This window comes from Cetorhinus maximus, chromosome 24, assembly GCF_964194155.1.
Source record: "Cetorhinus maximus chromosome 24, sCetMax3.hap1.1, whole genome shotgun sequence".
In the NCBI taxonomy this organism is placed as follows: Eukaryota; Metazoa; Chordata; class Chondrichthyes; order Lamniformes; family Cetorhinidae; genus Cetorhinus; species Cetorhinus maximus.
The window spans coordinates 33,389,993-33,404,883 of record NC_135902.1 but is presented as its reverse complement, the minus strand read 5'-3'; the positions used below and the strand labels follow the sequence as shown (position 1 = coordinate 33,404,883).

The 14,891-nt window shown below is 41.6% G+C and overlaps 1 protein-coding gene across 1 annotated transcript in view; it reads right to left on the bottom strand.

The window, feature by feature from the left end:
• The window catches only part of fasn (fatty acid synthase), an 88,756-nt gene extending 82,710 nt beyond the window's left edge, over positions 1–6,046 (bottom strand). The window contains exon 1 of the mRNA XM_078570973.1: positions 5,845–6,046. Within this exon, the coding sequence (XP_078427099.1) occupies positions 5,845–5,928 (84 nt within the window). The 5' untranslated portion in view covers positions 5,929–6,046. The remainder of the gene's footprint in view (positions 1–5,844) is intronic.
• Between the last annotated feature and the right edge of the window lie 8,845 nt (positions 6,047–14,891).

The window sequence follows — 14,891 nt, the reverse complement described above, 5'->3', positions numbered from 1 at the left end:
TTAATTTCCTCCTAATTTAGTATTAGTGTACGCTGGCTCAGTCCTTGCTGGTAAAATTATTGTTTTATATAAAAAAGAAAATTCTCCTTTTCCTTTGTGTCCCCCCCACCATTATCCCACTTTTGTTTTGATCCTCTTTTACATTTTCTTCTCGAAAACTATTTATTAAAGGGAGTTCTGTTCCACAGAATATACAAGATGTGCCTGGGAAGTAAATTGCTTCCTCGCTCGGTTTAGGAAGATAACACATCGACACCAATAAAGAGCAGAAAACAAGAATTTCAACGAAAAGCGAACTCAAACACTAATCCTAATTCAGATTTCCTGCATCCGCAGTATTTTGCTTTTACACTAATCCTAATTGCTCCATTCATTTTTCTATCAGTTTTGCAGATGTTTTTTTTTAATTTACTGTTTTTTTTAAAGTTTCTATAGTTTAGTGATTTACTATGAGAGCCAATATACAGACGTAATCAGTACAGTAGAAGCCATGAGCCTAGAAGCAAATTTGCAATCCAACTCATCCACACTCAATCTCTTGCAAACACTTGGTCCATTCCTCTAGTCTTCCCTCCAACGTTAAGGGGTGATCTTGCCAATAGGAGATATGTTCTACGTGAGCCCAGTCTGCGTTGCAACATAACTCCAGACTGCAACACAGAATGCTAATCCTCCCAAAAGGATAGCATTTCCGTGCTTGTCACGAAAGTCAGGACCAGTTTTGGGGTGAGCTTGTCTCATTACAATTTGACAAATGTTCCGACCGGACAGGGAAAGCAGGCTCCTGGTCAACAGGTACTATCTCTACCATGCGCACAATTACCCTTCAGGAAAACTGTACCTGATCAGTCCAACTCCGGCCTACATTGACTTTCTTTTCTGGTGCAAGCCATGTAGTCAGGACAAGGCCTAAAATGTGCCCTCCCGCCGAGTCTGCTCAATTTAACAAAGCCTCAAGTTAACACTCGCCAGATAAATCCAAAGTTAAACATTGGCAAGGATTGTGCGCCAGTAGCTGGTATATTGGGCTATAGATATATGCTAATGGAAGCTTACTGCATTGTTGCTGGTTATCAGCTAATGCCCATCCTTTGTAAAAATTCTTCATATTTAAGCTCTGTAATAACATTAACAGAATGTTTTCCTATATTGAAAAAACAATTATAAAAACAGAATAGTAAAACAATTTAATATGAGGCATCGCAGAAGGAGGCCAGTCGGGCCATTGTGTCTGTGCCAATTCTTTGAAAGAGACCGACTTGCAAATCACTCTCCTTCCAAGTATTTATACAGTTCCCTTTTGAAATGTAAGAAAGCTGAAAACCCCACTACCCTTAACTAATAGCGCGTGGCCAAATAATCAAAAACCATCAACAAAAGAAAAAAAAAGTGCTTGATAAAGAAAATAATTTGAAGCCTGGCCTCTGTTTTCGAACACTTTCATGTAGACAGTACTTACTAGTGCTAACTGCATCAGCAACAAATTGTTCAATGTTCCTAGCCAAAAGCAAAGCTATCCTGCTGCGTTCTAAAGTCACAGCATTATACAGAATTGATCTGAATTGTGCTTTGATTCGAGACTAACTGAGACCATTCAGTAAAAATTTCCCGGCTCCTAGTAACGGTCTGTTGTCTGTATAGAGAGAGAGATCGCCAATGTTCTCACAAACTCTGTCTTAGCTAGCTGAGCCTCTCCATTGTACAGTAACAGCAGGCCTCAACCCTCATGGGCTTTAGAAGCTCAAAGCTATTTTACTGCGAATACAACACAATTGAACATTCAGCCTTACGTGTTTACGAGCTGCTAAAAACTCTGCTCTAGATCCCTGCAGAAAATGTTATTTATTTACAATTTATACCTAGACTCCTTTGCCAAAAAAATGCTTTATTTCAAAAATTACTGTTCTAGGAGAAACTTTATAACCAGTGTATTTGTACTGATATTAAGTTAATCCACATTCCTCACTGTAAAAGTCTGCGAATATACTGAAGAAAATGTTATCAGAAGTTTGCTTAGGGTACGTATTAATTTCTATTTACTGCATGGAAGTTAATGGAACGAGTGACTCAGTACCTGAAAAATATCTTATCTTCCCTGTTGCTGCACCAATATTGAATTTATTTTTGTTTCTATGGTGCCTCACAGGTGCCACCAAATTAATTATTTCCAATTTTTTGTGTGCACATTGATAAAGTTTGCATATTAAACTTAAATCTTAATTCCACTGGATATGAACATTTAGTACCTGTTACAGAGGAAGTCAATTTTATTACCAAGTTATACACATATCTATGCTATTGGCTTCATCTACTTGCTCTTAGATTCTAGTTCTGAATGAATTCAGGCTACCATGTGTTTGTCTCTGCTCTCCGACAGACCAATTGTAGCACCTGTTGCCTCCTTAAGAACTAAAAACCCAACTGCTCTGTCTTCCCTCCCAAAGACATGTCTATCCGAACACAGCTTGTTGGGGGACTAATTTCATCATCCTCCTTCCAACATTACATGCAACACCCACCGCAGCCCCGCTGGGCTCTGTCAATGGGTCAGAAATCACTAATGGCCCTCTCCTCATTTCCCTCCAGAATGTCTGTTAATCTGTGAACAAGGACCCTCTTCCAACCACAACCTCACTGTAGGGGACACACTGACATCTTGGTTTTGACAGATGGCCTATCAGGGTCCCCTTCAATCCCATTTCCTCCTGCATCCACTCCTGGAAAATGGTCACTCCATGTCACTTACAACTACACACAAATGCAGCATGCCACGCTTGACCCTCCATTCTGCAGCTGCTGACTTGCTCAAAGACACCTTCATTTCTACTTTATGCCCTTGTCCTCATCAAAAGCTTTACTTTCACCCATCCCAATTGTTCCCCATGGTGGGTGACCACCATGCTTGCCCCCTCAAGCGCAAGGAATATAAACTTCAGTGGGCCTGTCACACAACTGGCTTAGCTATCCATCACCAAATCTGGCTTGACCACACCAAGCTCTACCAGTCCTTGTTATCCTCTACCAAAATGGCTGACTACTTTATGATCATCCTAGAGGGAAAGGATAACCCTGGCTCCTTTTCTCTATTACCAGTCACATCATTAAACCTCTCTCCCCCAGGTTCCTCCACTCTCATGCTTAGCAAAAAGCTTAAAGATTTCATCATCACCAAGATAAAGATCATCAAGTCAAGTGCTTCTGTGGCTTCCTCCTTTAAGCCAAACTTTCCCCTCCCATCCTCACCCTACCTTAGCTTTGAACCTCCTTCTCGCTAGAGCTTTCTCACCCCATCTCCTCTACTGTCCCTCTCTAAGCTGAATTAATTCACAAGACATACACACTGCTCCCTTGACTCAAGCCTCCCAACTTCAATTGCAGGCATCCAACTGACTTTACAACTGTTGCCATTACTGCCCCCTAATAAAAATGCTATCCTTGACCCTCTGTCCTCACCAATTACTGTCCCATCTTGAACCTCCTTTTCCTTTCCAAAATCTTGAGCATGTTGTTGTTGCCGCCTGGATTTGTGCCCACCTCTGCTGCATCTCCCTTTTCACATCCCTCCACAAACAGGTTTCCTTCCCTCCTGCAGCACTGAAATAGCCCTAATTAATCTCACACGGACCCTGGTCCATTATCCCCTCTCATCCCCTGCATCATCCTCCTCGACCTCTGAGCATGGGTAAATCACACCATCCTCTTCCAACACCTGTTATCCAGCTCCATGATGCTGTCCTTGCAAAATTATACTCTTACCTGTCCAAATATAGTCAAAGCACCTCGAGCAATGGCTTCTCTTCCCAGCCCAGCACCATCGCTTCAAATGTTCCCCAAGTATCCATCCTTGGTCCCCTCTTCTTTAACATCTACATGTTATCTCTCAGTGACATCATCCAAACTGTGACATTATCTTCCACATGTATGCTGCTGGCACCCATCTCTGCCCCTCTTAACCCTCCAAACGCCATCAAACCACTTATCTAATATGCAGTTTTGGATGTCAGATCTTTTCCTTGGTAAACATTTGGAAGACTGAAGTCATCACCTTCATCCCCAGTTCTACAACCTCCTCTCCCCTGTACTCTGCCTACGACCTCGTTTGTATGCGTCCCTCCCTTTCTTCATCCCACTATTGATGGTTGTGCCTTTAGCCACCTAGATTCCACTATTTGGAATTCCCTCTCCTTTTTTAAAAACCCATTTCTTTGACCAAGCTTTTGGTGACCCCTCCTAGTCTCCTTTGCCTTGGTCTCCATTTTTCCTTACACCTTGCAACTTTTTATGTGTTGAATGCGCTTTGTAAATGCAAGTTAGTTTTTTTTTGTTGCCAATAGGTCAAACACATGACTAAATATTCCTGAAATTAACATTCACTGAGAAAAAACTTGAAGCATAAATGTAAACAGGCCAGCTTCTTTGACTTTCACATGCATGAACATGATAGTTTCCCTAGTTTCCCTTGTTTTAGAGAGAAAAAAAAATCAGGATTTTAGTTAAATAAAAAATAGAACATCTGTCAATTGCTACAATTTTTTTCCAAGGCAGACATCATGAAGGAACATTTTTGTACATTAAACAGTAGTCAGGGTTAGATCTGGTTCAATATGAAGTAATTGTTTACAATATACTTAAAATATGAATTATGCAAAAAAAAAAATTGCACAGATCTGCATGTAACATCCTAAAAGAAAATGAAGCATATGAGTGGAACTTGGGCCTGTGCTGATGCACTGGATGGGAAGCTTCAACTTCCATTGCTAAACCAATTATCAGCCATCTGCTCAAAAGATGAGCAGTATATCCTAGGGCTGAATTTAAAGCCAGGTTCAAATATGTTTAAACGCAGCTATTACAACTGTTTTAAAGGGAAGTGATTGGATTGGGCTCAAAGATATTCAAACAAATTTGCCTTGACCTATGATTATAGACCTGGAAGTCCATAGAGCCCAGGGCTGCGAGGCTACAGTCTTGGGCAAGTGTATGCATCCGGCGGGGGTGAACTAAGAAATAAATGGATGAAATCTTAAAAAAAACTGCCTGCATTGTCTGTGGCGTTCGCCCTATTACGGTGGGAGCAATGCTATATTGCTGCACACTTCCTGCTTTCCCAATGCCGTCTAGCTGTCATTTCCAAGCATTCATTTGTAAATTGCGACCGTGCCTTTCCTTTTTTTTTTGGTCGGTATATCTGAGCCCACGCCAGGAGCTGGGAGCAGTGCACACTCACACTCACAATGGCTTCAACATCCCCTCCTCCCTCCCTTTGCTCGGCAAGGGGGAAGGCCCTGAAACGCATCAGGATAGTGAAAGGCTCGCTACCACCTCCCTGAGAAATTGCAACATGTCGACCGACCATCCGCAACATCCGCAACGTGGGGACAGATCCGAGTCCCCTCTCCGCGATCGGAACCCGCGCGGCTAAACTCTTTGGTTTTAGAGGAGGGGGAAAAAACACACACATATTAAAAAGTGAAGGTATCTTCTATTCGGTACAAACAGCGGTCGCAATAAAGTACAAGGATGAGCCCGCGTAAAATGGCAGCGTTGTAACCTTAAACCCCGCTGCAACATAATTCAGAGTAACCCGGGGGGAGACAGGGAGCAGCCTAAATCCTATAGGAATAGCGGCTTAACGTGGCGGGGGTGGGGGGGGGATCAATCCCTTCTTTTCCCAGTTCGGGCTAACTAACCAAGGTCACAGCCTAGATCCAGACCGTGCCCGAGAAACCCTCGGAAAGGAGCAGCTTAGCTCATTTTTTATCCCCTTTCGCTCAGCCATTTGTTCAAAGAATGAGTCGTATTGCACATCAAATATATATATATATAAATATATAAAAGTCATACCTGTCCTTGCGTACCAGTGGATTTCTTTGTTTCGCTGTCCTTTGTTTCCGAGATGTATTTAGTGAAATTAGTGTTCTTTTTCATAAATGGTATTTGATTTCCCCCCCCTGTGCTGCCTCGGACCGCTCCCTCTAGAAGCTGGGCTGCGCCTCTCAAACGCTGCTTTACATTATTTAAATGGCTGATTCGCCGGCTCGACACGCCACATGGCCTGACAGATTGGGTTTTCAGCCCAGTCCAATGAGAGGAGAGGCAGGGCTGGACCACAAACTCATGAGATGATCAACCTCCCCCCCCCACCCCCCCCCCAACCTTTCCAACGCTTGAGAAAACGCAGTCTCCGTAAAGGTTACTGCAGTTCATGTGCAATAATATTGCTGTACCGGCTCTCGGCTGAGGAAGTACAGAACAAGTCTATAATCTGGAAACTCTCTCGCCCTGGGTGGAAGCCATATTAAGCGATTGCAAGTATACTTTGCAAAGGAATAATGAATTCGAAATTGCAACAGGAGAATTAATCTTTCTCACTTATTCTCAAAATAAATGACCTCCAGACAATAATATGTTATATTATGTTTGCTATCTGTTCCAGATACATTGAGCTGTTTTGAGAACCGCTTAATGTAGAACAATGCCTTCTCACCCTGGAGGTGTCAGCACATAGATAGCCTCTTTCTGTGTGGTGCTACCCGTGGTTGGTTCTGGGCTCCGGCAGGCGGGCGAGAGGCGGTTTCTCAATGCAGGTAAGTCACTTTGGCAACAGGGAGGTAGTGATCAGAGGGTGAGTCAACCAGCACCACAATTGTGCATGTACCTGCAAGTTAGAAATGATATTGAGAGACCTGGGAGCAGTCTACCTGCCTGACTGCTCTCCTACCCGTCGAGGGCGATGCAGCAGAAAAGGGAGAAGAATATGATTCTAGGTTTTTAATGACAATCCGGTAGTTTCATGGTCCCTTTTATACCAGCTTTTTGCACCGGATTAATTTAATTAATTGAATTTAAATTCCTCAGCTCCTGTTGTGGGATTTGAACTCACTAATCTATTACCCAGGCCTCTGGATTACTAGTCCAGAATAACATATTCATATAATATGACCCCCCCCCCCCCCCCCCAATATCTGAATATGATGTAGGAGTGTAATTAAATTCAATTGTTTGATTGTTACCACCCTTTATTCAACTCCCAAAATTACATCTTTTTTTGGATTCAATGTGGAGACGAGTTCTCTTCGCAATAAAGATCACGTGAATTTCATTGTGAAAACGGCCAATGTAATTCTAATTGCAAAAATAGGCTAAATGTAGATTATTTTGGATTCACGCACATTTGCAGATCCTGGAATCAGTACTTCAAAAGTAAAATACCATAGATGCTGGAAATTTGAAATAAAATCAGAAAATGCTGTAGATACTCGCCAAGTCTGGCAACATTGTGGAGACCATTTCAAGTCTGTGACCTTTCAATCAGAATTAACGTGAAAGGTTAACTCTGTTTTTCTCTCCACAGATGCTTCCAGACGTGCTGAGTGTTCCCATCACTGTCTGCTTTTGTTTGAAATCAGGGCTTATTGATTCTGTCAGATTCCCATCACTGAGCTCATGTTTTCATCCCTCCAATTACATTTCCGCCCTTGTCACAAGACCAAACAGCTTTTATCAAAATCACAAATGACATCCTATGTGACTGACAAAAATAAACTATCCCTTCCTGTTCTTCATCAACCTGTCTGAAGCCTTTTACATGTTTGATCACAACATCACCTATGTTGATTCTGGTTAGGCCTCAATTTTAAAATTCTCAACAAAAACAAAAATACCTGGAAAAACTCAGCAGGTCTGACAGCAGCTGCGGAGAGGAACACAGTTAACGTTTCGAGTCCGTATGACTCTTCAACAGAACTAAGGAAAAATAGAAAAGAGGTGAAATATAAGCTGGTTTAAGGGGGGTGGGACAGGTAGAGCTGGGTAGAGGGCCAGTGATAGGTGGAGATAACCAAAAGATGTCATAGACAAAAGGACAAAGAGGTGTTGAAGCTGGTGATATTATCTAAGGAATGTAATAATAAAGGTACAGATAGCCCTAGTGGGGATGGGGTGGGGGGAAGGGATCGAAATAGGCTAAAAGGTAGAGATAAAACAATGGATGGAAATACATTTAAAAATAATGGAAATAGGTGGGAAAAGAAGAATCTATATAAATTATTGGGAAAAAGGGGGATCGGAAAGGGGGTGGGGATGTAGGTTTAAAATTCTCATCCTTGTTTTCAAATCCCTCCATGACCTCATTGCTCCCTATCTCTGTAATATCCTCCAGGCCCACGACTGTCCAAGATATCTACATCCCTCTAGTTCTGGATTCTTGAGCATTTCCGATTTTAATCATTCCATCATTAGTGGCCGTGCCTTCAGATGCCTAGGCATTCCCTCCCTAAACATCTTGTCTCTACCTTGCTCTACCCCATTGTCCAGCTGGCTGGGACAGAACTCATCTGGTTCCATTCTTATCTATCTAATCCTAGCCAAAGAATCACCTGTAATGGCTTCTTTTCCCACTCCTGCACTGTTACGTTTTCCCCAAGGATCAACTCTTGGACGTCATCTATTTCTCATCTACGTGTTGGCCCCAGCAACATCATTCATAAACAGGTCAGTTTCCACATAAATGCTGAGACCCCCCACTCCACTCCCGCAACTCCACCTCTCTCAAGACCTCCATTATCTCTAATTTATCAGAAATTGCCCTGGATGAGAAGAAATTTCCTGCAATTAAATATTGGGAAGACCAATGTCATTGTCTTTGGTCCCTGCCATAAACTCCACTCCCTAACCACCAACTCCATCCTTTTCCCTGGCAACTGTCTGAGTCTGAACCAGACTATTCACAACTAGGAGCAGAGAGACCATTAGGAATCAGGGCTGTTTCTTGAGTTGGAGTCACTAAACAGGAGAATTGTGATTGGGGCCCATGCTTGGAATAAAAAGTCCAAATTCATGAGGAATTAAAATTGTCAGATCTGCCTGGCAAAGCAAGTGGAAGAGCTTTGTGGAATTCTCATGCAGACAGAGAGCTCTGGAAGTCTAAGTGCCAGACTGGGACACTGAGGAGAGTCAAAGCGAATTCTTGAGAGCTGTGGCTCACCTTGGTTTGGTCCCAGAAGTGAAAGAACCCTCAAGATCCTGGAAAGTATAGGGGAACTCTTGGGTGGAATTAAAAACAGAATGGGAAGGAGTCTGTAGGATATTCAGGTGAAGAGTAAGGGTTTGTGAAATATAGTGTTAAATTAGTAGTACTTGCTTTATGTCATATTTGACCCTGAGATGAGCTTGTGACCATTTATCTCCTCCGAATTGAGACCACCTCTCACCCTGCCTCAGCTCATCTACTGCTGAATCCCCTTTCATGCATTTATTACCTCTAGATCTGACTATTCCAATGAACTCTTGGCTGGCCTCCCGTGTTCCGCCCTCCATAAACTTGATATTATCCAAAACTCTAATGTCCTTGTCTTAATTCACACCAGGTCCTGCCCATCTATCAGACCCGTGCTCACTGACCTATGTTGATTCTGGTTAGGCCTCAATTTTAAAATTCTCATCCTTGTTTTCAAATCCGTCCGTGACTTCATTGTTCCCTATCTCTTTAATATCCTCCAGCCCCACAACTGTCCAAAATATCTACATCCCTCTAGTTCTGGATTCTTGAGCATTTCCGATTTTAATCATTCCATCATTAGTGGCCGTGCCTTCAGATGTCTAGGCATTAAGCTCTGCAATTCCTTCCCTAAACATCTCCTTGTCTCTACCTTGCTTTCCTCCTTTAAGCCATTCCTTATAACCTAGATCTTTGACCAAGCTTTTGGTCACCTGCTGAAGTATTACCTTATGTGGCATGGTGTTATGCTTTGTTTTATAATGCCCCTGTGAAGTACCTTGGGAAGTTTTATTACACAAAAGGCATTAAATATGAGTTGTTGTTTTTGAAATAAAAGCTTAGATTCCCCCCATGCCCTAGTTGAACATTCTGATACACATACAGCAATGAAAAATGAGCTGAAAAGAACAGTTCAACTCCTGAAACCAAAAATAACAAATTAAATAATTATTTCCATGCTATAAATACTGATTTATTTTCTTGCATTCGAATACTTTTAACTGCCTAAAATGTTGTAACATGCAGAATGATTGCAAGAATCAGGGCATGGGTTCAGGGAACGATATAAGTTTGTGGTGCAACTTTCATGATCCTCTACTGTGAAAATGTTTAATTACATGAATCACATGTTGTAGGAATATAACTTTTAATTTTAGGGAAATTAAATTTGTTAAATGTAAGATAAATGGTGGGGGTGGGGTGGAAACCTGGGTTTGAGAAACTGGTAAACACCCCTAAGGTAATTAACATTCAAAGGATGGCCTGTGTTTATTTAACAAGGTCAGAGTTAGAATTGGGAAAACACTGAACTATAGATTGAGTCTTGGAGAAGCGATGTCTACAGTTGCCTTTATAAGGGGTTTGGATTATTCATGTGGGTCCCAGATCAAAGGTAGATTTGAAAGCAAAGGTTAACAAGACGAGATCTTAAAGTATCTGTATACTTTTCAGGTCAAAGGCTAAGTTTAGGAATTGGAGCTACTTAGTTAAAATCTCTATCTGGGACAGCCTGGGTGTGCCACTTTGCCATGGGGATAGATTGCAGGCAGACAGGTTTTTTTTTTGTTTTGGGTTTGTCTGTGTGTTTTCCCTCCGAAACAGTGAGGCAGCTTGGAAGACTGTAAGAAGGCAGTTGTATCTGCCAGCAGCTGGAACAAAGGGCACTAGGAACCAGGGCTGTTCCTGAGCTGGAGTCACTAAGCAGGAATTGAGAGTGTGGTGTATGCTGGGAATGAAAAGTCCAAATTCATGAGGAATTGGAATTGTCAGATCTACCTGGCAAAGTTAGTGGAAGAGATTGCCAGTGGAATTCTCAGAGAGAGAAAGAGTTCTGGAAGTCTAAGTATCATACTAAAAAACTGAGGAGGGTCAAAGCGAATTCTTGAGAGCTGTGGTATACCTTGATTTGGTCCCAGGAGAAGTGAAAGGACCCTGATGATTCTGGAAAGTATAGGGGTGGGATTAATGACAGAACGTGAAATGGTCTGTTAAGGTGAAGAATAAGTGTTTGTGAAATATAGGCCTGAATATTGCGCCAGAGGCGGCCGTGCACCCGCTGATATGTCAACAGCCTATTAAAGCTATTAAAAAAATAATCAAGCTCATTAACAACGCTGCCTGTCCAACCTTAAAGTTGGTGGGCAGGCAAAAAGGCCCAGCAGCCTTTACGTTTTTCAAGAAACCTCATCCACAGGCAGGATGAGGTTTCCTGAAGGGTTTATTAAATAAATTTTTAAAAATTCCCGAAATATAAAAACATGTCTCATCTCACGTGACATAGTCACATGAGGGGGCATGTTTAAATAACGTTTTTAATGCTTTATTTAATTATTTTAATATCAATTTAACAACGCTGAGGCAGCTCCGTGCCTCAGGGAGATTGCTGCGTTCTTACGCGCACATGCACGAAAGAACGCAGGCCCCGACTCGCCCTCCTCTCCCGCTCGCATAGGTAGCACTGAGCACTACCGGTCGTGCGTCACACTGGGCGGGCCTTAATTGGCCCGCTCACATAAAATGGCAGTGCGCAGCCAATCACGGCGGCGATCAGTTCCGTGCCCACCCCCGCCCAGACCAGACCAGCCCAGCCCACCCGACATAGGTAAGTTTCTGGCCATAGTGTTAAATCAGTAATTCTTGCTTTGATTCTTGTACAATATTTTTTTTGTTTAAAACATGAAACCCCGCGGCATAACTCTTTCAGTTAATATCTGTAAGTTCAAATTTCATTTTTAAAAAGTAATGGTTTCCCTCAAGATCACAAGACTTCTAATTGAATTGGTGCAATGTTTAAAGGAAATAAATTGTTCCTATGTTGTTTTTATTTACTTGTTTGGGCTGACAACCAATAGGAAGTGATGCTAATGTATCCATAGCTTAACATCAACAACACCTTTATTTATGGACAATGAAGTGTAAATACAAGTTAAGTATTTCACTTTCTGACCAATTATCTTGAATAAATTGCACTTATGATTAAACTTCAAAGTGAGAAGTATTAATAGGATCCAAGCTGCTTGGTGAAGTCGAAACCAAGACACACAGCTTTCCTTTATAGAGAGAATTTATTGACTTTATTCAGTCTCACAGCTCTCCCCACATACACAGTGTCCCAGCCGTCCCCGATTTATATGTGCTCCATGTACTTAATTAAACAATGCCCTTCACCTGAGTTTCCTAACAATTTAATTAACATACCATTAACAAGAAGACGGTACATTAACCTGCTAACGAGGTGTCAGCTGTGGCTCAGTTCATAGCACCCTCGCCTTTGAATCAGAAGGTTGTGGGTTCATGTCCCACTCCCGGAAACCAAGAACTGTGAATGTACTCGAAAGAGTTACAATCTGTGACTGTTGATAACTCGAAAGAATTACATTAAGCTGCTATCCCAATTTGTGCACAGATGTAATCCTTTGGCCTTTGGAACAGGCTGGAGAATATCTTTAGTCAGTTAGAGTTATTTTCTGCTCCGACATACATGAAAGTCTTTCAGTATGTTTAACAATCTCTGAATAAAGCTACTGAGAGAGAAATTCAGATAGGTACATTTTCTGTTTGCCGAGTACAGACTGCACAATCTTTTCTCTTAGTGACACTTGTGTAAATCCAGAGAGCGTAGATGTAAGTTTAGAATTAGTGATCCACGAGTGTCAGGGTCTGTTGGAATTGACCAGCCAAAATTATATTGCCATCCTGTAAAGAGCACTAAAAGCCCTCCTGCTGTATGTTCTATCTATTAAAATATTGGCTTGTACAGTCAACTGGAGCAGTGAGAAGAATCCCAGCCATCACTTACAGATCCGTTCTCTCCAGTTTCCATAAGTGAACCAAGCTGGCTGGTCAATCATCAATAGTGCCCTGCAGTACTGTGTATCTGCCTCTCTGACACTATCATGTAAAGCACTGTCGCCATGAGAACTGCAAGAGGTGGTTTACTTCTCGAGGAAACCAGGGAAGGATAGTAACTGTGGCCTTAATTGTCATAATTGCTCAGATTCGTTCAGAGAGCAAATAAAATTAAAGTTCTTTTGGATCATGGGTTGGGCCTAGTGATTAACCTCCTATTACAGACTGCCTGACAGTACATCTTGATGCCTAGTAATATACAGGGTTACTGTAACATGCTCCCTTAATTCAAATGCAGCAAAATGAAAAGGTCAGTTGCAGGAAATGATGTATGTATTCTGTGATTTATTCTATCTCAGCCAAGCAAGGCTTCTCCTTTTTTCTCTCAAATATTGTACCATTACAGAATGATTACGGTACCGTGGGAGACCATTCAGCCCATCATGTCCATTGCTGGCATTCTGCAGGACCAATTCCCCCTCCCCTGCTCTTTCTGTGTAGCCCTACTTTTTTTTTTCTTTTCAGTGCTCATCCAATTCCCTTTTGAACATTATGATTGAATCCGCCTCCACCACACACTCAGACAGTGCATTCCAGACTGTTACCACTTGCTGCATAAATAAGTTTTTCTCCCATGTCACCGTTAGCTCTATTGCCAATCAGTGCCCTCTGGTTCTTAACCCTTCTACCAATGGAAAAAGTTTTGTTCTATCTGTTCTGTCTAGACCCCTCATGATTTTAAACCCCCTCATGATTTGTTTCTATCAAATCTCTTCTCAACTTCCTCTTCTCTAAGGAGCACAACTCCAGCTTCTCCAATCTATCCAAATAACTGAAAACCCTCATCCTTGAAACCATTCTCTTAAATCTTTCCTGCACGCTCTCTAAAGCATTTCTCAAGTATGGTGCCCAGAATTGGACACAATGCTCCAGTTGAGGTCAAACCAGTGTTTTATCAAGGTTCATCATAACTTCCTTGCTTTTGTATTCTATGCCTCCATTTATAAAGACTTGGATCCCATATGCCTGTTTATCCACTTTCTCAACTGTCCTGCCTCCTTTAACAATTTATGCACTTTTACCCCCAGGTCTCTCTCTTCCTGCACCCTCTATAGAATTGTACCTTTTAGCTTATATTGCTCTCCTCATTTTTGCTACCAAACGTATCACATCACACTTCTTTGCATTAAATTTCTTCTGCCACTTATCTGCCCAATCCACCACCCTGTCTAAGTCCTCATCATAGTTCACAATTCTTCCAAGTCTTGTGTCATCTGCAAATTTTGAAATTGTGCTCTGCAAACCCAAGTCTAGGTCATTAATATATATCAAGAAAAACAGTATTGCAAGTGAAAGATAAATATTTTATCCGGGCCTTGTATAAAAATTCCTCATTCAATAGGTGTTACTCACTGGGTCTAATGGGTGAGCCACAAACTCTTATAATATGATTATAATGTATATTTATGTTTTATATACTTCACTTCACTCTATCTTCTGCTCACAACTCCTGAAAATTGAAGGTGTACCATTTATTGCATCCTTTATTAAACAAAAATAATCCACCAATAGTAAATTGTTTCCATATCTAGAACTGGATTAAGTTTCATGTTTCTGATTTATGGTTTACTGCTGTTTAAATGAACAATTCACTTGAATATTGCTGGAAAAAAGGGAAATGTCAAAGTTTTCCATCTTGCACTCATCAGGACACTTCACAAGAATACCAATTATAAGGGGAAAACAACAATTTATACTGTATGAGAAGAGAGCACTGACAATTGGCAAGTTGACAAGTGGACACTGATTGGTAGAGGTGTTGCCATGAAGAATGCACCAATTGATGGTGACTGACAGTTAACTGCCAAGCATTATTTGACATTTAAACCAGGTAGCTTGACCCCGATTGGTGAAGGCATTGTTCTGAGGAATGAGTCAGCGAATGGTTGACATTTATTTTGTTTAGCTGAAACAGGTGCAATGTATGTATATGTTCTCTGTCTGCAAAGAACAGGGCCCTGTGTATTAATATATGTAGCTTCCA